We start from the raw sequence: 20,546 nt of genomic DNA, 5'->3' as shown, positions 1-20,546 counted from the left end.
TGGCACAAAGGTGCCCTTAAAGACCATGGGGGCAGTTTGCTGAACCTGGTGGGAATAAGGTGGAAATGCTCCCTGGATTGGCTTGAACTATGGCATCCAATGACAGGCCCCACCAAAGCCCCCGATATATGGGGACTTGAAAGAAATGACAGAATCTCTGGGTGAGGCCCCCAAACCATGTATCTGCAGGACACGGTCAGGGACAGGTGAGACCAGGACAGGAGATGGGCTCAGGTCCCAGCATGCAGTTCTGCGGGTCAGGTCCCAGCATGTATTGCTATGGGTCAGGTCCCTGCATGCACGGCTGAATGTTGGGTTCCAGCATTCATATCTGTGGGTCAGACCCCCGCAATCACCTCTGTGAATTAGGTCCTAGATTGCACTGCCAGGATCAAACCTGTCTCGTGTCTTCGCTTCCCTCACTCCAAACTGTCCTGTGTCCACCCAGTCAGGGCACTGTCCCCAAGGCAGCCCTGATCACCGCCTGGCCTTTACCATAGCTCCCCATAACTCCCGTCCCTCCCTCCCCTTTCTTGCCGCACAGTGTAACATCCTGGTACTCCCCCCCCCCCCATCCCCAGCGCCTCCCAGCATCCACTCACACTCCACCCGTTTCTCCAGCCCGGCCAGGTGATCGGCGACTTCCGCCTTCAGTTCGTTGATCTTAAAAGCTCTGGGAGGGGAAGAGGAGAGGGAGCAGGTTAACCAGATCCCCGTGTGCATGAGGCCAGGGTTGGGGCTGGAAGGGCACGAACATGGGGGCTCAGGGACTCCTGGGATTCCAGTGTGGGTCCCTCAGTCTGGCTGTGGGGCAGGGTGGGAAGAGACACCCCATTTTCAGGGCTCCAAGACCGGGTGCAAAACTGCCCTTAGGGCAGGCCAGTCCCTGTCCCAAAGCTGGGTGTGGCCTTGATTTCTGGGTTCCTCGCTGGAGCACAGCCCAGTGCCCAACCCCACGCCCTGTCAACCCTCCCTCGAGGAGCCCTGAGGCTGGGTCATTCTGGGCTTTCAGGAATCCTGCGCACATTGGCCCCCATGTAGTTTTGGGGGCTATGCCTGGCGGTGCTCAGGGTTTACACCTGGCTTTGTGCTCCCCATTTTGCTGGCCTTGGGAGTGAGGCACCCTTAAGAAGTGAAACGCGGGCGGTTGAGCAGACCCCACTGGCCCCACGTGGGTAGTGTCCTGCCCCCCCCCCAGCCATACCTGGACAGCTGCTCAGCCACCTGGCTCAGCGCACTCTGCAAGAGCTCCTCCTTCTCTGTGGAACACAACAGAACAGGGAAGTGTGGGGCTCACGCAGGCGATCACTGCCAGTCCCCTGCACCTGCCCCCACCCCTGCTGTTGTGCTCTCAGAGGCCAGAGCTGTGTCCTGGAGCCATAAAAGCTCCTGAGGAGGAGGATGGGACGAGATGTGCCACAGGCCCTTTATGGGGCAATTACTCTGACAGGCTGTGTCTGGGTGCTCCGGGGCGTGGGGTAGGAGGAAGTGCCGATGTCCTATGGTGCCTGGTGCGGAGAGCAGAAAGGAAGGCAGTGGGTGGCCATGCAGAAAGGCAGGAGGGCAGGTGGGCAGGGAGGCTGGTAGTTGGGCAGGCAGCCATCCTAACTGTACTCCAGTCTTTGGCCTGCAGGGTTCCAACCTCCAGGGGCTCATCTTTGTGCTCTGGGGCAGGCACCTCTTGCCCTCAACTACTCCTAGGGACCCGACACCCCACCCTCTTGTCCTACATGTCATCCACTTACCCCAAAGCCTCACGGAGTCCCTAACAGATCTGCACCAGACCAGGGCCCTGAGCACAAGGCTGTGTGCATGGAGTTTCAACTTCCAGGCTGCAGGGTCCTGAGCACTGAGCTGGGAGTAGCCCCTAATCAACACTGACCCCCCCACCTCCCATCTTTCCTCTCCAGCAAAGAGTCAACCGAGCCAAACCATCCCTGCAAATCCCAGATCCAGGACTCAGATGAGGACAGATAGTGCTCAGCCAAGCTCCTCAAGGCCTTTTACAGGAAGTCGATGTGGAGGGACAAAGTGGGGTCCTCACAGTGTGATCAAGCCAGACAGGCGTTGCCCAGCCACACTGTGCCAGGGGAGGCACTTCCTGCTGACACCTGGCCCTGGGAAATGCCCTTCAACTTCAGAAATCGAACCTGGGGGCTGGGGCAGTAGTACAGCACTGGGTGTTTTCCTTGCACGTGGCTGACGTGAGACAGGCTTGTGTTCAATCCCCGGCATCCCATAAACCCAGAAATTAATCCCGGGCAATGGAGAAGCCGGACGGGGCATGGAGGAGGCACTTCCCTTACATGTGGCTGAACGGGGTTCCTTCCCTGGCACCACCTAGGATGGGACTCCGAGCCCTGCCAGGAGCGAGCACTCAGCACTGCTGAGCGTGACCCCAAATCAGGACGAGATTGAGGTTTAATGAGTGTTTGGGTGATTGCTCTGGATAAAAGGAAAATAAGGTGAGGGGGGGGGGGTGGGCTGGAGCGATAGCACAGTGGTAGAATGCCTTGCATGTGGCCGACCCAGGATGAATCGGGTTCGATCCCTGCCATCCCATATGGTCCCCTGAGCCTGCCAGGAGCGATTTCTGAATGCAGAGCCAGGAGGAACCTCTGAGCGCCGCTGGGAGTGGCCCAGAAACAAAACAAAACAAAACAAAAAGAGACAGAGAGAGCAGGGAATATACCCGAGAAGGGAATAACTCGCTTTTCAGTAGCTCAGAGATCACTGGAGGAAGCTGGCAAGGGGGCTGGGAAAGGAGGGCCTTTAACGAAAGGACATGGGCAGATTTCGCTGAGAAAATGAAGGAGGAAGCAGGGAGGGAAGGTAGGAGGTAGCTGGAGAGAACAGGGATGAGCCATCAAGTCAAGCTGGGAGCTGGAAAACTCATAAGGGGGATATCCATCCATGTGAGGCTGGAAATGAAACCCTGGGGAGCCAGTTCGGGGCCAGGGCACGGTGTGGTGCCTCGCACCTCTCAGGTGGAAAAGGAAGATACCGGAACAGCCACCACTCGGCTCTCCCCCCACCCCAGGCACCAACACTCCATTAGGTTAGTGCAGAGTTAGGAGGAAACTAGCTCAGAATGAGAAACTCCCCCAAAAAGAATTTCCTAGTGGACGCGGATTCCCAGGAGACAAGGACGAGCAAACGGGAATCTAGCCAGAATCTTCTAGAAGGGAGAAGGCAGAGCCCTTCTTAGCTGCACCTACAAAAGCACAGAGGAAGCAGCAGCCGCACTTCCCCCTGTGAAAGGACAGACACACTTGAAAACTCTAGGCCGAGTGTTAGCACTAAACTCCGGGAAAAGAGAATAATTTTCTGGGAGGACCGTGGGGACCACGCAGAGGGACTGGCCAAGAGACAAAGGCTTTTCCTTTCTGGGCAGAGACAACACACACAATTCTTTAAAACTCTAGGCCGAGTGTTAGCACTAAACTCCGGGAAAAGAGAATAATTTTCTGGGAGGACCGTGGGGACCACGCAGAGGGACTGGCCAAGAGACAAAGGCTTTTCCTTTCTGGGCAGAGACAACACACACAATTCTTTACCTTTGCTTTTAGGGATCCCAGCAGTGGGGTTCAGGGCTTAGCCCTGGAGGGACTCAGGGGGGCATATGGGGTGCTGGGGCCCGAGCCCAGGTCAGTTATGTGCAAGGTAAGCATCTTCCCCACCACTGCATTATCTCTTGGGCCTCCAGACAATTCTCACAACCCCAGCAAGATTTTTAGTCAGACAAGACGCTGCCGGTATTTATAGATCCACAAAGGCACCAGAAGAGCGAGCACCATTTGCAAAAGAGGACCCAGAGCCTGAGGGACCTGGGATCTGGCTCCTGTGCAGCTGGTCGGGTGTGGCTCTGGGTGCAAGAGACGCAGAGCCCAGCGGTCGTCTGTGTGCCGATGTGCAAAGGCGCCCCATTTCCGATTCTCCGGCTGAGGCCCATTACTCGGTGGAAAGACAAAGGGAGTTGCGGATACAGGCCTTTGGGGACAGGAAAATCAGCCACAACCCTCCAGCTGACATGAAGCAGAATAGTGTCAAGTCATCAAGGTTCCTGGGGATCTTAGAGATGACTCGAACCCCAGGACCCATTGGTGCAGGAATGGGGCTGAGAGGGGCTGCAGTGCTCAGCTGGGGGCCTGCCTGCAGCTGTGCCTAGGACCCTGGGTGACCAGGGGCCACTGAGCTCCGCATGATCCCCACAGGGGCACTGCTGACAGCCAGCAGGAACCAGGAGGAAGGGCAGGAGAAGCAACCGTAGAACTGTCTTGGTGCTTATGGAAAATTCTAGAATAAAAGACAGGACCTGGGGCTGGAGCGCAGATAGCACAGCAGTAAGGCATTTGCCTTGCATGCGGACAATACAGGATGGACCCTGGTTTGAATCCTGGCATCCCATATAGTCCCTGGAGCCTGCCAGGACTGACTTCTGAGCGCAGAGCCAGGAATAATTCCTGAGCTCTGCTGGGTGTGACCACCCCCCAAAACGAGTAGCACATGGAGAAATTCTGAATTCTGTGCGTGGTTGAGGGTCTCTGAAAGTCAGCTCAGCAGCTCTTGAAGCTGCAGCATTTTTGGGTGGGGCCCATACAGGGGTGAGAGTCTCCTGAGCACTGCCCAGTGTCTCTGGCACATATCTGGTATGACCTGTCACTGACCGCCAGCCTGGTTTGGCTAAAAATTGTCAGGAGGGGCCATGGCCATAGCACAGCACAGAGGACGTTTGCCTTGCATGTGGCAAGCCCAGGTTCGATTCTCGGCATCCCACAGGGTTCTATGAGCCTGCCAGGAGTGATTTCTGAGCATAGAGCCAGGAGTAACCCTTGAGCACTACCGGGTGTGACCCAATAACAAAAACAACAACAAAACAAAAAGAATTGCCAGAAATCTCCACAGAAAAGGTCTCGTCTGGGAACACCCCTGGCCCTTAGTCAAACCCACAGGACTGCACACCTGCCCTTACCTGACTTCACGGACTTCAGAACCACATCTGGGCAGAGGCGCAAAGGGGGTTCACACACACTGGACAAGCCTGAGGGCAGGTGACAGCAACACCCCTATGGCCCTCAGACATGGGGGTCCCCATGGAGCACTGCTCAGCATCCCTCATGGGAGCACATTCTGGAGTCCTGCTCCAGTGGTGCAGGGAAGGTGGGGACAGGCGAGTGAAGGGACAGGATGACACTGTCACCGGTACATGGGGGAACCACTTGTGGGACCTCCTAGGCTTCTTTTTTTTTTTTGGTTTTTGGGCCACACGGCGGTGCTCAGGGGTGACTCCTGGCTGTCTGCTCAGAAATACCTCCTGGCAGGCACGGGGGACCCTATGGGACACCGGGATTTGAACCAACCACCTTTGGTCCTGGATCGGCTACTTGCAAGGCAAACGCCGCTGTGCTATCTCTCCGGGCCCTAGGCTTCTATTCCATGCCATCAGGGGTGCGACTTGTGAGCAGAGGCAGAGTTGGGAACTGTGTTGGAGGCTAGCAACTTGTCTTAGGAAGGGCCGAGGGACCGCAGGAGCGCAGCCTGGGTTTGGGTGCCACCGTGTGCTCCCGACTTCTTCCAGGGGTCCTGCAGTGCGGGGACAGCTCGTGTGTGAGCAAAACGCACCCCTAAACCTGGAGACCCCAGTTCCCACTCCGGGATGGGTCTCTAGCCAGAGGACAAGACGTTCAGGGACAATCAGGGACGTGGCATTGCTGGGCAAGTGCATCAGTGAGTGGCCTGGAGTGTTGGGGTCTGGGCTGTTTTTTGGGGTGAGGCAGGGCATGTCCACACCCTGCAGGGCTGGGAGACCTCAAGATGCTTGGGCTCCAAATGGGGTGGAAATAGAGCTACATACAGTCTTTCGAGCCAATGCCCTGCCCTATGTCCAGGGCTTAGGTTGCTGCTGAACCCCACCTGGAGACCCCCAGTGTCTGCTCCAGTGCAGACATCCCCACAGCCAGCAGGGCCCCAAGCAGTGTCTCTCCTAGGCAGGGCTGAGCTGGAGAACTGGGGGTGTCGGGCCTCTCTGTTATTTGCCCCAAGAGCAGCAAGCAGGGTGGGTGTTGTCCGATTCCCGAGCCTACCCGCCCACCTCTCTACCCCCTTCCAGGAGTTGTCACCTCCAGAGCTGGGTCTCTGCAGTGCAGGATGTCGGGGAATCTGGCTGCAGGGACCACTAAGTATGGGAGTGTCAGACCCATGCACAGGGACAAGAGGGCGATGCCCCTGGGGAAGATGGCAGCACTGCAGGGAGCCCAGGGCGTCCCCATACTTGCTGATCAGGTACCATAGCTGGTGCCATCCTGGCTGTGTTCTTGACTCCCCCAAAGCCACAGGGGTGCAGACAGAACTTCCCTCAAGGTCTCTTGAACATAGTCACCCCACACCTCAATCACAAACTGGGGGACCATGATTCTCATCTCTTGGCCTCCGGGGAGCACCCTCCCAGAACATGAGGTGCACTGAGTTATGCTCTCATCCAGTGCTCACCCTGCTCCTGTTTCCCTCTCTGTGCTTCCATTCTGGGGCACCCCTATTGCTTCTCGGGGGGGACTCACCTCTGCCCTCTTTCCCTGCCAGCCGCTGCAGCAGAAAACTTCGAAGCCAGTGGGGACCCAGCCCTGTCGGGAGTTTATGAGCCCCATAAAACAGACAGGGAGGAAGGACCAGGAAGGAGCTGCAGCCTAGAGTGGCAGAGTCTGCAGGGCCTTAAAGGCATAGGCTCTGTCAGCAGAGGGGGGTACGGGGACCCCAGGTGGGGGGGGCTGGGAGAGGAAAGCAGGGTGGGCAGGGCCCCGGGAAAGTCCGTGGAGTAGTGACTTCCTGGGGGCCTCACAGGGTCCTCAGATGTGTAGGAATGGGGTCCCTTGGATTTTGGGGGGAGCCTTGGGTGCACTCTCATGGTTAACTGGTCTCAGCTGCCTGCACCCGCTTTTGCCAGATGGGCACCATCATGCACCTCTGATTATACCTGCTTGTACCATGCCCTCTGATCACACCCATTTATACCAGGTGGGCTCAGTGCCCCCTGACCTCCCTGGCTCAAGATGTTACTGCTGTGTGATCTGAGCTCTCATCACTGAGATTCCTGGCCTCAGGTTTTGGCAGCGGGACCAGCTCATCCTAATACCAGGAGACCCGAGGCTGGTGCATTGACCCCAGTGGGGTGGGGCTCAAGGATACAGCAAGTGCCCAGGGGTAAGGAGGCTCTGAGTCACCCCACTCCCCGTGACCCCAGAAACCCCCTTGGAGGCACAGGCATGATAGGCTCCCAACAGTGGGAGGACACGGGTGAGTGTTCCTGATGGTGCTCTGGGGAGGAGAGTGTTCCTGATGGTGTTCTGGGGAGGAGGAAGAGACAGTGGCCAGTGGTCCCACCTGGTGGCCCCAAAGCCACAGATACCTGCAGGGTAGCTACTCAGGTCAAGACAAACAGGCTGCTCTGGAATTTTGGAGGAAAGACACACCTGGTGGTGTTCAGGGATGACTCCTGGCTCTGTGCCCAGGGTTCACTCCTCACTCTGCTCAGAGGTAACTCCTGGTTCTGCGCTCAGGAATTGTTCTTGGCAGGCTGCAGGGGAACCTATGGGATGCTGGGCCAGCAGTGTGTAAGGCAAGGACCCTACTTGCTGTACTATCTCCCAGCTCCATGGCTCTGGATTTTATTTTATTTCATTTTGATGGTTTTTGGGTCACACCTGGCAGTGTTCAGGGGTTCCTCCTGGCTCTCTGCTCAGAAATCGCTCCTGGCAGGTTTGGGGACCATATGGGATGCCAGAATTCGAACCACTGTCGTTTTGCATGCAAGGCAAACACCCTACCTCCATGTTATCTCTCCGGCCCCGTGGCTCTGCATTTTTAATTAAAAATAATTTTTTTGTTTTTGATTTTTGGGCCATACCAGGCGCCACTCAGGGTTTACTCCTGGCTCTGTGCTCATAAGTAGCTCCTGGCAGGCTTGGGGACCGTATGGGATGCAGGGGATCTAGCCTGGGTCCATTCCAGGTTGGTAGCATGTAAGGCAAACACCCTGCCGCTGTGCTATTGCTCCGGCCTCTGAAAAATAATTTTTAGTTTGAGCATCAGGTGGTGCTCAGGGAACCATCTGGGATGCCAGTGATCAAACCAGGGTAGGCTGCATGCAAAGCAAATGACCTTTTTGTTGTACTATAACTCTGCCCACCCAATTTTTTTAAATTAATTTATTTATTTGAATTTTGTGACACACCCAGCTGTACTCAGGCTATTATTTCTGGCTATGTGCTTTTGGATCACTCCTAGCAGGGCTGAGAGGAGCATATGGGATGCTGTGGATCAAACCCGGGTTGGCAGTGAGTAAAACAAGTGCCTTCCCTGAGGCCAGAGAGGTGGCGCAAAGCGTAAGGCATCTGCCTTGCGTGCACCAGCCTAGGATGGACCGTGGTTCAATCCCCCGGCATCCCATATAGTCCCCCAAGCCAGGAGCGATTTCTTAGTGCAGAGCCAGGAGTAACCCCTGAGTGTCACCAGATGCAGCCCCCAGAACCAAAGCAGAAAAAAGTGCCTTCCCTGCTTTACTATTGTTCCAGTCCCTTTTCTGCTCATTTTATTTGGGAGGGGCACAGCCTGTGGCGTTTGGGAGGTGGGGGCCTCTTCCTCCCAGATCTGTGATCAGGAGTGACCCGGAGCAGTGCTGAGATTCAAACCCGAGTCAGAGCTGTCAGCATCTGTCTGTGATGGGGCAGAAGTCTGGGGAAAGTCAATCTAGTGTAGTTGTGGGGGGGGGGTGAGGGGAGTGAGTGGGAGAGCCCCTGCTGTCACCAACAGTCAGAGGATGGCAAGATGGAGCCTGCTGTGAACTCTGGACTTTGTCTGACAGTGGGGTGAGCTCTTCCGGGAGGGGCCTCGGCGGGGCAGCGGGAGCCGTGGGAACTCGGGGCCTGGTTCCTTTCTGCTCCCAAAACGAGGCTCACGGGTGAGACACAGGCCAGGAAGAGCAGAGCCACAAAGACTGGAGCAGGAGGAAGGCGAGGGAAAACCCCGGGCATTAAGTCCAGGAAAGCGGAAGAAGGTGGCTGGGAGGAGGCGACTGGAGACCAGCCAGGCCTAGTCTACAGGGCGTATACCTCACCTGGAACTTATAAAACTTACAAAAGCTTATAAGGGGCCGGAGAGATAGCACAGCAGTAGGGCGTTTGCCTTGCATGCGGCCGACCCAGGAGGGACTAGGTTGGATTCCTGTCATATGGTATAGTCTCCCAGCCTGCCATGGATGATTTCTGAGTGCAGAGCCAGGAGTGACCCTGGGGCGCTGCTGAGTGTGGCCCAGAATCAATCAATCAATAAGTAAAGTTTAAAAAATAAATAAATTATTTTAAGGGGTCAGAGCGATAACACACCAGGGAGGGCCTTTGCCTTGCATGCAACCAACCTAAGTTCTTTTTTTTTTTTTTTTCTTCCCAATCTGAGTTCTATACCCTGCATCCCTTATGGTCCCCAGAGCCTGCCAGGGGCAGTTTCTGAATGTAGAGCCAGGAGTGGCCCCTGAGTGCCACGGGGTATGGCCAAAAACCAATCAATAAAGTTTAAAATAAATAAATAAATATTAAAATAAAGATAAAAACTTATAAAAAAAATCTGGAACGCCAGATACACATAGACATAGGAAGGAAACAGCAAAATGACGCAAAGCCTCTCAGAAAGGAGAGAGAGATAGAGAGAGAGGGAGAGAAAAGTCCCAGCATGGTTTACGAGCCCACAAAATTGTTCTCAGCGTCTACCGATCCTGATGTCAGAGCAGCAACATTCCAAGGCCACCACTTTAGACACCACCAGGAAGTCTGCACCCACTGCGGGGAGGGGGAACTCTGGGGGCTCAATTCAGGGGAAGTGCCCTTCCTTTAGAGGCATGCCCCCCCCCCTTAGTGTTCTCTTAGGAATACTCTCAGGAGCACTGTCTGAGAAAGCAAAATTGGAATGTGGGAGGCCAGAGCAATAGCACATAGCACATCAGGGAGGGCATTTGCTTTGTATGCGGCCGACCTGGGCTTGATCTCCAGCATCCCATAGAGCCCCCCCCCTCCCCCGCCCCCAATCCCATCAGGAGTAATTTTTTGTTGTTTTTGTTTTTGGTCACACCAGGCAGTGCTCAGAGTTACTCCTGGCTCTGCACTCAGAAATCGCCTTTGGCAGGCTCGGGGGACCATATGGGACACTGGAATTCGAACCACAGTCTGTCATGGGTCAACTGCGTGCAAGGCAAAGCCAATGCCCTACCTCTGTTCTCTCTCTCCAGCCCTCTTTCTTTTGTTTGTTTTTGGTGGGCCACATCTAATGGTGCTCAGGGGTTCCTTCTGGCTCTGCACTCAGGAATCCCTCCTGAACATGCTCTGGGGATCCTATGGGATGCAGGGGATTGAATTGGTTGGCAAGGTAAGTGCCCTCCCTGCTTGCTACCGCTCTGGTCCAAGTGGGCCTTTATTCTAAGAAAAAGAAAGAGACAGGCCTTACCAGACAGCTGCTTGAGGGCCACCGGCCTGACTTTGTAGGGGGTCCTATAAGAGAGAAATTGGCCGTGAGACCCGAGAGCCGGATGTACGCTGAGAGGTTGGGGTGTTATTTTCTCAATCAGTTTCTGTCCCGTGCATACTCATGCAAGGGAATCCTCCATGTGTTCAAGTACTCATTTTGTCTACAATTTTTTTAGGGTCCTTCCCAGTGCCAGTGCTGGAGCCCAGACATGCAAGACATGCAAGGCATGTCACAGCCCCGTGGGTGACCCTCCAGCTCTATTGCTTTTTTTTTTGGCTTTTGGCTTTTGGGCCACACTTTGAGGCACTCGGGCAATTTCTGGCTGTGTGCTCAGAAATTGCTCCTGGCAGGCTCAAGGGACCATATGGGATGCCAGGAATTGAGCCCGAATTCGTCCCAGGTCAGTCCCATGCAAGGCAGACACCCTACCACTGTGCTATCTCTCTGGCCCCAAGCAGTTCTATTCTTTTTTTTTTTTTTTTTTTTTGGTTTTTGGGCCACACCCTGTGACGCTCAGGGGTTACTGCTGGCTATGCGCTCAGAAGTTGCTCCTGGCTTCTTGGGGGACCATATGGGACGCCGGGGGATCGAACCGAGGTCCATCCTAGGCTAGCGCAGGCAAGGCAGGCACCTTACCTCCAGCGCCACCGCCCGGCCCCGCAGTTCTATTCTTGTGGGTTTTTTTGTTTGTTTATTTGTTTGAAGTCACCCCTGATGGTGCTCAGGGCTTATTACTGGCTCAGTGCTCAGGGATCACTCCTGGTTCTGTGCACAGGGGATCTTATGGGGGTACCAGGGATTAAACCCCATCCAGCATGTCCTGCTAAGCTTGGTCTCAGCTATGTTCTGAGTTAGAGGCATAGGGAACAGATCCCATTAGCACCTCCTATACGCCCTGCTGCAGTGAATGCCAAGGGAAGCTGGCGTTGCCCGCTGCTCAAAAGGTTGTGCTCGTCCCCAAAACCCGAGAACCCCAAGGAACCCAGTGTTGGGCCCCGTCTCTGTAGACAGGAGCTCCAGGAAAGGGCAAGAGGAGGACATAGCCAAGAGGGGTGAGAGAAGGGCTGGGGAGCAGGGCTTGATCCCCCAGGCCCACATGGTCCCCCAGAACAACCAGAAGGCCAAGTGTCAGTACTGCTGCTGGGAGTGACTTCTGAGTCCCTGAGCACTTCTGGGGGAGGCCCAATCACCCCGCTGCTCTACAAAAGTGATAGGCGATGACTGGAGATGGCAGCAAAGCGGAGCTCCCAGACCTGGAGCTTAGGGGCCATCGCAAAACAGACTTCCAGGGGTGTGAAGGGTGCAGGGTGGTGGCTAGCAGGTTGTGAGTTTGAGCCGGTCACCCAACGGTGTGTGGGGAGGTCCTGGGGCTGCCACTCATTCCCCTCCGGGAAACATCACTGGGGCCTCTGGATTGGCCTCGACCCCCGATGCCCAGGGTCAGGGAGGAAACTGAGGCAGGCACGGGAACCTGGGGATCTCTGTGACTCTCCAAGGGGGCGTGTCACAGGGTGCAGAGCTCAGGTGGGGCAGTGCTCCCAAGCTCAGGTCTCACCTAGATCAGATCACCTGGTGCTCAGGGCCAGCAGGGTCCGGGGCGAGGGGCGGGGCCCGGGAAGGGGCGTGGCCTCACGAGAGGCGTGGCCTAGAGAAGGGCGGGGCTTGTGTAAGAGGTGGGGCCTTGTGAGGGGTGGAGCCTTATGATGGGCGTCGCCTGGATGGGAGGCAGGGTCTGGGAAGGGGCGGGGCCTGTGTGAGGGGCGTGGCCTATGAAGGAGAAGGGGCGGGGTCTGAGTGGTGGGCGGGGCCGCTCCATCCCCGCTTGCTGTTCTGCAGGCCTGAACCCCACAACCCTGCATGCATGCAGCCGCACCCCCGCAAAGCCGCTCACCGTTCTGAGTTGGTGGGCATGGTGGGGTCGATGGACACCATGGCGTCGTCCGTGGTGAGCAGGGAGATGGTGGTGTTCCTGTGACACAGTCGGCATAAGCACCCCCTGCCCCCCGCCCCTGCAGCTCACATCCCATCCTGTCCTGAGTGGGGTGTGAAAGCAGGAGAGACATGGCAAGCCCAGCCTGGCAAGCACGGGACTGGCCCTGGGCACAGCCTCTGAAGCGGAGGGGTCTCTGCCACAAGGATCCACAGAGATCCACCAGCCTCCTCTGCTCTGCCCAAACGGGGACAGTGACCCCTGCCAGCATGCAGGCTCTGAGCTTCTGCTGCCATGGCCTTAACATGTGATGTGGGCCTTGGCGTGATGCCCTAGTAAACCCAGGTTGTTCTAAGAGGCTATATATGTAGCAGGTATCACAATGACAATCACGTGTGTGACGTGAAGAGTTGGTTATGTGCGTCCAGTTTGTGCAACGGGTGTCATAGCATGACTTGCATGTAATATGTGTACTGGTGTCATGAGAACCACATGTATAACATGAAGAATACATGTAAGCAACACAGTGTCCTGCATGGCTACATAACATGAACAATTGCATAAGCAATGCATGCAATAGTTGTCCTGTATACACATATAACATGAATTACATACGTAAGCAATGAATGGGGACCGGAGCGATAGCTAAGCGGGGAGGGCAGTTGCCCTGTGTGTAGCCGACCTGAGTTCAATCCTCAGCATCCTATATGGGCCTCTGAGCACTGCCAGGATTCCTGAGTACCAACCCTGAGCACCACCAGAAAAAAAGCAATATATGCAAAAGATATGGTAATACTATATTCTGTGGAGACATAGAGTGATATATGTAACAGAGAAAAGGCAGCCCCACCTATATCACGAATCATCCCAGTGCCGCCACATATAACAGCCCACATGGACAAATATGAGTAACTTATGTCAAGGTCTCTGTCTAATCACATGGATAATGAGGACGCTTATGTGACAGGCAGCAGACATGAGAATGGCATTTGGTAAACACACATGATCACTGCCACAGACAGGAAGTCACACGTATGATGCATGATGCCTGTGATAAGCACATGAACAGTGACCCAGCAGCCTCCTCTGGGCACACAGAGGGCCGTGGCAGGCACCCACCTGGGCAGGCCGGTGGCAATGCAGAACAGGTCCATGATGTCGCTGGAGCTGCAGTAGCGGCTGAAGACCACCTGCGGGGGGAGGAGGACCGGTTGAGGGGCTGCACGCGGACATGCAGCACGTGCTGTTGCTCACGTTCCAGGGAGCCCCAAAGCAAAGCGATGGCCCCATAAATGCCCAGGCGGAGTCGGTGTCACAGTCCACCCAGGCTGAGTGGCACATCTGACGCCAAGGAAAGGACAGAGGTCATGTGAGTCTGGCTTTGAGGCAGGATCATGTGGGACATGCCCTTGGCCCCGACTTCCCTTATGGGGTCTATAAGAGCACCCTCTTTCCTGGAGAGAAGCATGCAGGGGTCCCCCTTTCTGGGCCCCACACTCTGGTGAATGTCTCCCTTGGTATCTGCAGCCCTAGAAACTCTCCTTGACCCCTCTTTCCAGCAAACTGTGGGGGGGGGTGTGGGGAGGGGCTGGCACACCCCAGCAGATGCAGGGCAGCCTGTGGGGAGGCAGCTCCAGGGTGCATGCTGGTCCCCACTAATGCTCGAGGAGTTTTCTCAGGGTTCGGTCCACCTCCCAGTGCTTCACAGCAGTGAGACTCTTCTCAAATTCAAATTGGCCACTTGGGCTTGTTTGTTGGTGACCATGTCTGGCAGTGCTCAGGGCTCACTCTGGGGGTAGGGTGTAGTACTCTATGGGGTGCTGGGATTGAACCCAGGTCAACACTACGCAAGGCAAGTTCTGTAACCCCTGCTCTCTCTCTCTCTCTCTCTCTCTCTCTCTCTCTCTCTCTCTCTCTCTCTCTCTCTCTCTCTCTCTGTCTCTCTCTCTCTCTCTCTCTCTCTCTCTCTCTCTCTCTCCCTCTCCCTCTCATGGGGTGCTGGGATTGAACCTGGATTGGCCAAGGTGCAAAGAAAGTTTGCTCTAGGGGCCGGGCGGTGGCGCTAAACGTTTGTAAGGTGCCTGCCTTGCCTGTGCTAACCTTGGACGGACCGCGGTTCGATCCCCCGGTGTCCCATATGGTCCCCCAAGCCAGGAGCAACTTCTGAGCACATAGCCAGGAGTAACCCCTGAGCGTTACTGGGTGTGGCCCAAAAACCAAAAAAAAAAAAAAAAAAAAAAAAGTTTGCTCTCTTTTCCCACCCTCTTCCTCTCTCTCTCCTTTTCCCTCTCTCCACACATACACATGGACACAGACATATGCATATAGAACACATGTCCATAAGGAAACAGATATATGCACATACATGTGGACAGACACATACATGGACACACAGACACACATACATGACACATACACATATCCCTCACTCAGGTGCAACTATATATATGCACCCACAGTATATAATGCACAAGGTCTGGACATACAAATAAATGCAGACATGTGGACACACAGCCATAAACAGACACACATACATGCATGCATACACGATACCCAGGGGCACATCTATACAAATGTCGCATTTACACTGCACGACGCAGCCATGGGCACGAGCCCACAGGCACACCCGTTGAAGGGCAGGGGCCTGGGGTCTGTGTCCTTCTGTTCGTCTCCATGTGGCTGCAAACATGGTGGGGGAGTGATGGGACTCAAGGCCAGGTGAGCACTAGCCACGGAACCAGGGATGCACAAACTGCGTTGTGGGACTTCACGCTGTCTCCTCCCTGTAGCCTGCCTCCGGGAGAAAGTCAAGAGTCAGCCAGAAGAGGACCAGGCAGGACTCGAAGAGCAGGAGCGAGAGCAGAGGGGGCAGAGCTGGCAGACACAGGGCAGAGGACATCAGTGGGAGCAGGGTGGAGAGTCCAGGGCTCCTGCGCCCAGAGCCTGCATGGAGACTGGAGAGGTGGGAGCCCCACCAGGCATACAGGGAAGCTGCACCCCCAACTTTGACTGACTCCACGTCAACCTCATCCTGCTCTAGTCCCACCCCAGGCTTCTGGGCTAGGGGTGCTGGTGGCCAGTCAGGGGCCTGGGCTGCCCAGAAGGAAGGATCTGTTGACCAGCACCACAGGAGACAGACCTGGGGCTTGCTGGCCACTCCAAACTCCAATTTCTTTCTTTCTTATTATTCTTTTGGTTTTGGGGCCACACCCAGCTATGCTTGGACCTTATTCCTGGCAGTCTTGGGGGACCAGATGGGATGCCAGAGATCAAACCCAGGTCAGGCAGGTGCAAGGCAAGTTCCCTACCTGCTATACTGTTGCTCTGGCCCAAATCCTAATTTCTTTTTTTTTTTTTTTTTTTTTGGAGGGTGGGGGTACATCCAGCAGTGCTCAGGGTTTACTCCTGACTCTGGCGCCTGGGCATTGCTCCAACCAGGTTTGCTGTGAGGAAGGTCAGAACCCCACCTGCCATGCTTCTCCACAGGCTCCAGCCCTGGGTTTTATTATTATTATTTTTTTTTTTTGCTTGTTTGTTTTGGGCCACACCCAGTGGCTCAGTGAATACTCATGACTCTGCACTCAGGAATCACTCCTGGTGGTGCTCAGGGGACCTGATGGGCTTGAACCCAGGTCAGTCTCTTGCTGAGTACAAAGCAAACACCCTCCCGACTCTGCTTTCCCTTCAGCCCCAAAGATGCCTCTGTTGTAAGGTCACAGAAATTTCCAGAACCAATTCCCCAAGGCAGCGCCAAGCAAACATCCCAGGGCTGAAAGCCCAGCCCTAGGCTGTGGGATCCCAGTGGGTGCTGGTGACCCCAACACACTGCTGGGTGCTGCCCCTCACGGTCCCACGGCTGGAGGAGGTGTCCCTGAAGAGGCATTCTGGAACAGGAAGCCAGACTGGGGGAGGAGCAGTGGGAGGAGAACTCCATTCCAGAGGGGAAGAGAGGGAGCACTGTGACCCGAGGAGGGCAGCTCTGGGATGCCTCCTTGAAAATGCACCAGAGGGTGGACGGAGTTTGGGTGTGTTTCACCACCAGCTCCAAAAAATGAAGCCGGAACCAGGCCAGCAGTCGGTCCTGGAAGCTGGAGGTCCTGGAGGAGCAGGGGGTCGATGCCCACCTGGGTGAAAGGGCAGAAGTCCAGGGCGAGGCCCAGGCAAGAGACCCCTGGGTCCAGGTCTGGCTCCAGAGGCTGCTGGGATGTGCGAGGGGAGAAACAGTTTCCAAGTGGCGGAGCTTGGGGTCAGCTGGGTGGCTGTGCAGATTGGATGGGCCCTGCCCATGCCCCCAGACCACAGCACCTAACCACGAGCCCCCTGGGAGGACAGACACTCCAATTACTCCCCCTTCCGCCTCCCCCATTCCCCAACGCAGGCCTGCAGGGGCTGCTGTTCACCCTGCCCAGGGTGGCTAGAGTGGTCCTGGCAGAGGTGGGAACTTTCGAAGGGCCTTGTGGTGGGCTCGGGCCCTCCGGGTGCCTGAGTGCACTGGTTGAAGGTGCGTGAGGCTGGCCCTGGTCATCACAAGCCTTAAGCTGGACTCCTGAAGGTCACGGGCAGGGGAAGCAAGGAAGGTCTGGAGAGTCAGGGAGACAGGACCCATGTCCACACTGCAGTTACTGGCATATGGTGTACCTCAGGTCAGGCCCAGTGGACACTGCTAGGAGCAATAAAGGGCACACACGAACAGATGCACAGACACAGCATGAACACACAAACAAGTGTGCATGGATACAAAGTGGAGACTGAAGATGCGGCCTGGAGCGACAGCACAGGAGGAAGGGTGTTTGCCTTGCACGCAGCTGACCTGGGTTCAATCCTTGGTATCCCATAGAGTCACCTGAACACCACCAGGAGAGATTCCTGAGCGCAGAGCCAGGAACAACCTCTGAGCACTGCCAGGTGTGGCCCCAAAACCAAAGCAGAGGAAGGGTTTGAGGGCCCCCTCTCCAATTCTGCAAAGGCAGAAAGTAAGACTAAGATCTCCATGTGACGGGGGACCTCAAATTCCTGATAATGGTACCCCACTATATGCCCTGGGCAGGTGCCTGGGTCTGTGTTTAATTTCAATCATGGGGGATTGGGCCAGTGGGACCCTCCCAGGTCTGCCCCCAACACCCTGGTTGCCAGGAAGGAGAGCATGTGCCCCTGGCCTGTCTCCCAAGGCCCCATGTCTGTCACCCACCCTGGGCTCCTGACATCTGGGGCTGACAGGGCCAGTTCCATGATTAGAGAGCTTTTAGGGTGCAGGGTTGGGGGCCATGAACAACTAGGAACGGAGCCCTGTCACTCCGTCCTCCTCTGTGGAAGCCACAGGGATCTTATTCCTGACCAGTCTGGAAAGTTGGGGCATTTTCAGACCATGTGTGGCAGGCAGGACCCTCCGGGGGCCTGATATGGGTCAGGACCAAGAGCTTCTTTTCTAGCACGTTACTGCAGGCCTGGAGTGGTTCTGCCTGGTCCTGCTGAGGCCTGAAAGTTGCACAAAAAGGTCAGGAGTGGTAGTGGGCTGCCCACAGATTTTGGGGGTGGCCATAACCAGGCCTGAGGCTGATGTTCCAAGTGCCGCCCAGGCCTCCCAGCAGCCAAAGCAGTGCGGCCCGGAGACAGGCAGGACCCGGGACAGGTCTCATCCACGCTCCGGAAAAAGGGAGTCTGCAGGGCTGTGGGCAACCCACCTCTAGCCAGCTGCAGGACGCAGTCCCAGCCTCCCTGCCGCACCCCATAACCAGCCTTGGAGAGTTGAGGGGGCCCATCTCCCCCAGTAGCTGCCGCATTCACGGTTACGTCTCTTTTAATCCATCCCCGGGATTTTAAGCAAGCACAGGCCACGCCGACCACACAGGTGTGTGTGTGTATGTTAGCATCTGCATACACACGTGCACAATCCAACACGCGTGTTGTGTGTACTGACTGGGTTAGGGGATTAATATCAATGCATCTTTAAGGGGTGATGACACCCCCCAGTAACGGCACCTGGACAATTGGGAGCATCCCTACATGCAACACACCTGATGTGTGAACGTCTATAGGCTAATGCCATGTACCCAGACACGCGACATGCCTGTAAGTTGTGTTCTGTAAGACTGTGTATGCTGAGATAGGCATGTGTGTGCGTGTGTCTCTCTGTGTATCTGTATGTCTGTGTGCCTGCTGTCTTATGTACTTGCATAAGTACATTCTGTGCATGCCTGCATGTGTCTGAGTGTACCTGCGTGTCTCTGTACATGCGTGCGTCTGCGTGTCTTCATGTGCTGGGACGGGGATGTCTGCCTGTCCCCACCCAGGCTGATGACCGTCAGAGACGTCCTGTGGCAGGCCTAGGGGTCCAGTGGGGAGCCTGGCGTGGCCCTGCCGTGCTGCTGTGCGCGCTCAGACCCGGCCCTGCCCGTCCTTGGCTCCGAGTCCCGTGATTCCATTAAAGTGGTGCCAGCCTCCGCCTCACCCCCAGGGCGCCCGGATGGGATGAGTCTGCCCTGGGCACTAATGAGAGCAGCGGGCACCTAGGGGCGGGAGGGCGTGCGCCTTTGCCGAGTCCCCAGGGCTGCAGGGTCCAGCTGGGTGGGAGGGTGGGTGGGAGTCCTACATCCTCCCTAAGGCTTTGGGGGGGCTTCTAATGCGAGACACCCTGCCCCCAGCCAGCCTCCCCATCGCTGTGCCACCCAGGAGCGGGGGTCTGAGAGACTTGGAGAGGAGGGGAGGCATGAACAAAGGGGGAGCACCGTGGGCCTGTCCCCCCATCTCCAGCCGGTTGGGGAGAGGGACCTGGAGGAGGGGGCCCATGGGGGCACGGATGCAACCCCACCTGCTCGCTCCCCAGAACCGCCCGGGGGGGAGCTGGGGCTGCCCGCGGCTGAGGGTGGGGGTGTCCGGCCTCCCTGGATCGCGCCCCGGCCCGCCCGGCCCTTACCTTCTGGACGCGGCCGTCGACGTCCAGGTACACGGCCCTGGGCCTGTAGCTGGACGGGCCGGAGCCCATGGCGCCCCGAAGCCGGGCCGCCCGCCCGCCCCAGGCACTTTTACTACTTTGCCGGCCGGTGGGGCGGCGGGGGACTGGGCACCAGGAGCAGGAGCGGCCAACCAGCGGCCGGCCCCGCGCACCCCGAAGCCGTGCGCGCCCCAGCCTCGCGCGCGCGCCCCCGGACCGCACAGCGCGCGCCTTCCTCCTCCTCCTCTTTTCCTCCTTCCTCCCTTCTCCCCCTCCCTCCACTCGCCTCCTCCTCCTCCTCCTGGCACACCTCCTCTTTCCTCTACTTTCTCCTCCTCCCTCCTCCTCTTTTCTCCCCTTTCTCCCTCCTCTTCCTTCCTCTCTCCTCCCCTTCCTCCTCTTTTCTCTCCTCCCTCCCTCCTCCTCCTCCTCTTTCCTTCCTCTCTCCTCTTCCTCCCTCCTTCCTTCTCTCCTGGGTTGCACCTTCTCCCCCTCTTCCTCACTGGGGTGCCTGTCCCCGTAAAGTGTCCTCAGCTCACTGTGACCACCAGCCCAGGGGCTCCTCCCATTCCACAGCCGCCCTGGTAGAGGCAGGGCCGGCCATCACCTTCGCAGGTGACCAATGCCCACAGCTACCCTCTGCAGTCAGCAGAGGGGCCCCCAAGGAGTGGATGCAAGTGCCTGCCCCACCCGGCCTTCTGGGCAGCTTCTGATCTGGGGGCTGCACCTGCTGGAAAGGGGTCCTGGGGGGTACCCAACTGGGAAGTGGCCTAGGGTCCCTGTCCTGTACTCCTGTGACCCCCTCCATCTTCCCAGACCCTGCTATGTCTCACACACCACCCTTCACCTTCTGCTCACTTCCCTGGTGGGGCCCCTTCTGCTGCTGCAATCCCATTACTTCACTTCTGCTCTGCAAGGACTTGCCCACTGCTGGCCAGCCTGCCCTTGGGGGCCGTCTTGAGCTTGGGGTTCCCCCTGCTGACAGGGGGGCTGTCGGTGGGTGTCAGGGATGTCAGGTGGTTCCTCGGTGGAGGTTCAAACTCCAACCTTCAAGCTCACTTCTTCTGCTTCGAGCTCCTTCTCTGCGCCCCAGTGCCCCCCACAGGCCTGTCCATCACAGCCCTCGCCAGTCCTACTGCTGCTTGCCTGGTGGCCCCAGTCCCCTGGGGGTGAGGG

General features: G+C 56.7%; 1 protein-coding gene across 2 annotated transcripts in view; it reads right to left on the bottom strand.

Annotated features, from left to right (window-relative positions):
• PDE9A (phosphodiesterase 9A) overlaps window positions 1–19,487 on the bottom strand; it is a 30,594-nt gene extending 11,107 nt beyond the window's left edge. For both annotated transcript variants that reach the window (XM_049785427.1, XM_049785428.1), the window contains exons 1-6: window positions 19,353–19,487; window positions 13,559–13,629; window positions 12,401–12,478; window positions 10,489–10,532; window positions 1,205–1,259; window positions 603–673 (exon numbers count right to left, since the gene is read on the bottom strand). In XM_049785427.1, coding sequence (XP_049641384.1) covers window positions 603–673; window positions 1,205–1,259; window positions 10,489–10,532; window positions 12,401–12,478; window positions 13,559–13,629; window positions 19,353–19,421 — 388 coding nt within the window. In that variant the 5' untranslated portion in view covers window positions 19,422–19,487. The remainder of the gene's footprint in view (window positions 1–602; window positions 674–1,204; window positions 1,260–10,488; window positions 10,533–12,400; window positions 12,479–13,558; window positions 13,630–19,352) is intronic.
• Window positions 19,488–20,546: the final 1,059 nt, after the last annotated feature.

The sequence above is a fragment of the Suncus etruscus genome, chromosome 13 (genome assembly GCF_024139225.1).
Source record: "Suncus etruscus isolate mSunEtr1 chromosome 13, mSunEtr1.pri.cur, whole genome shotgun sequence".
Taxonomy (NCBI): Eukaryota; Metazoa; Chordata; class Mammalia; order Eulipotyphla; family Soricidae; genus Suncus; species Suncus etruscus.
The sequence above is the reverse complement of the archived record's forward strand: the minus strand, read 5'-3'. Positions and strand labels throughout refer to the sequence as shown.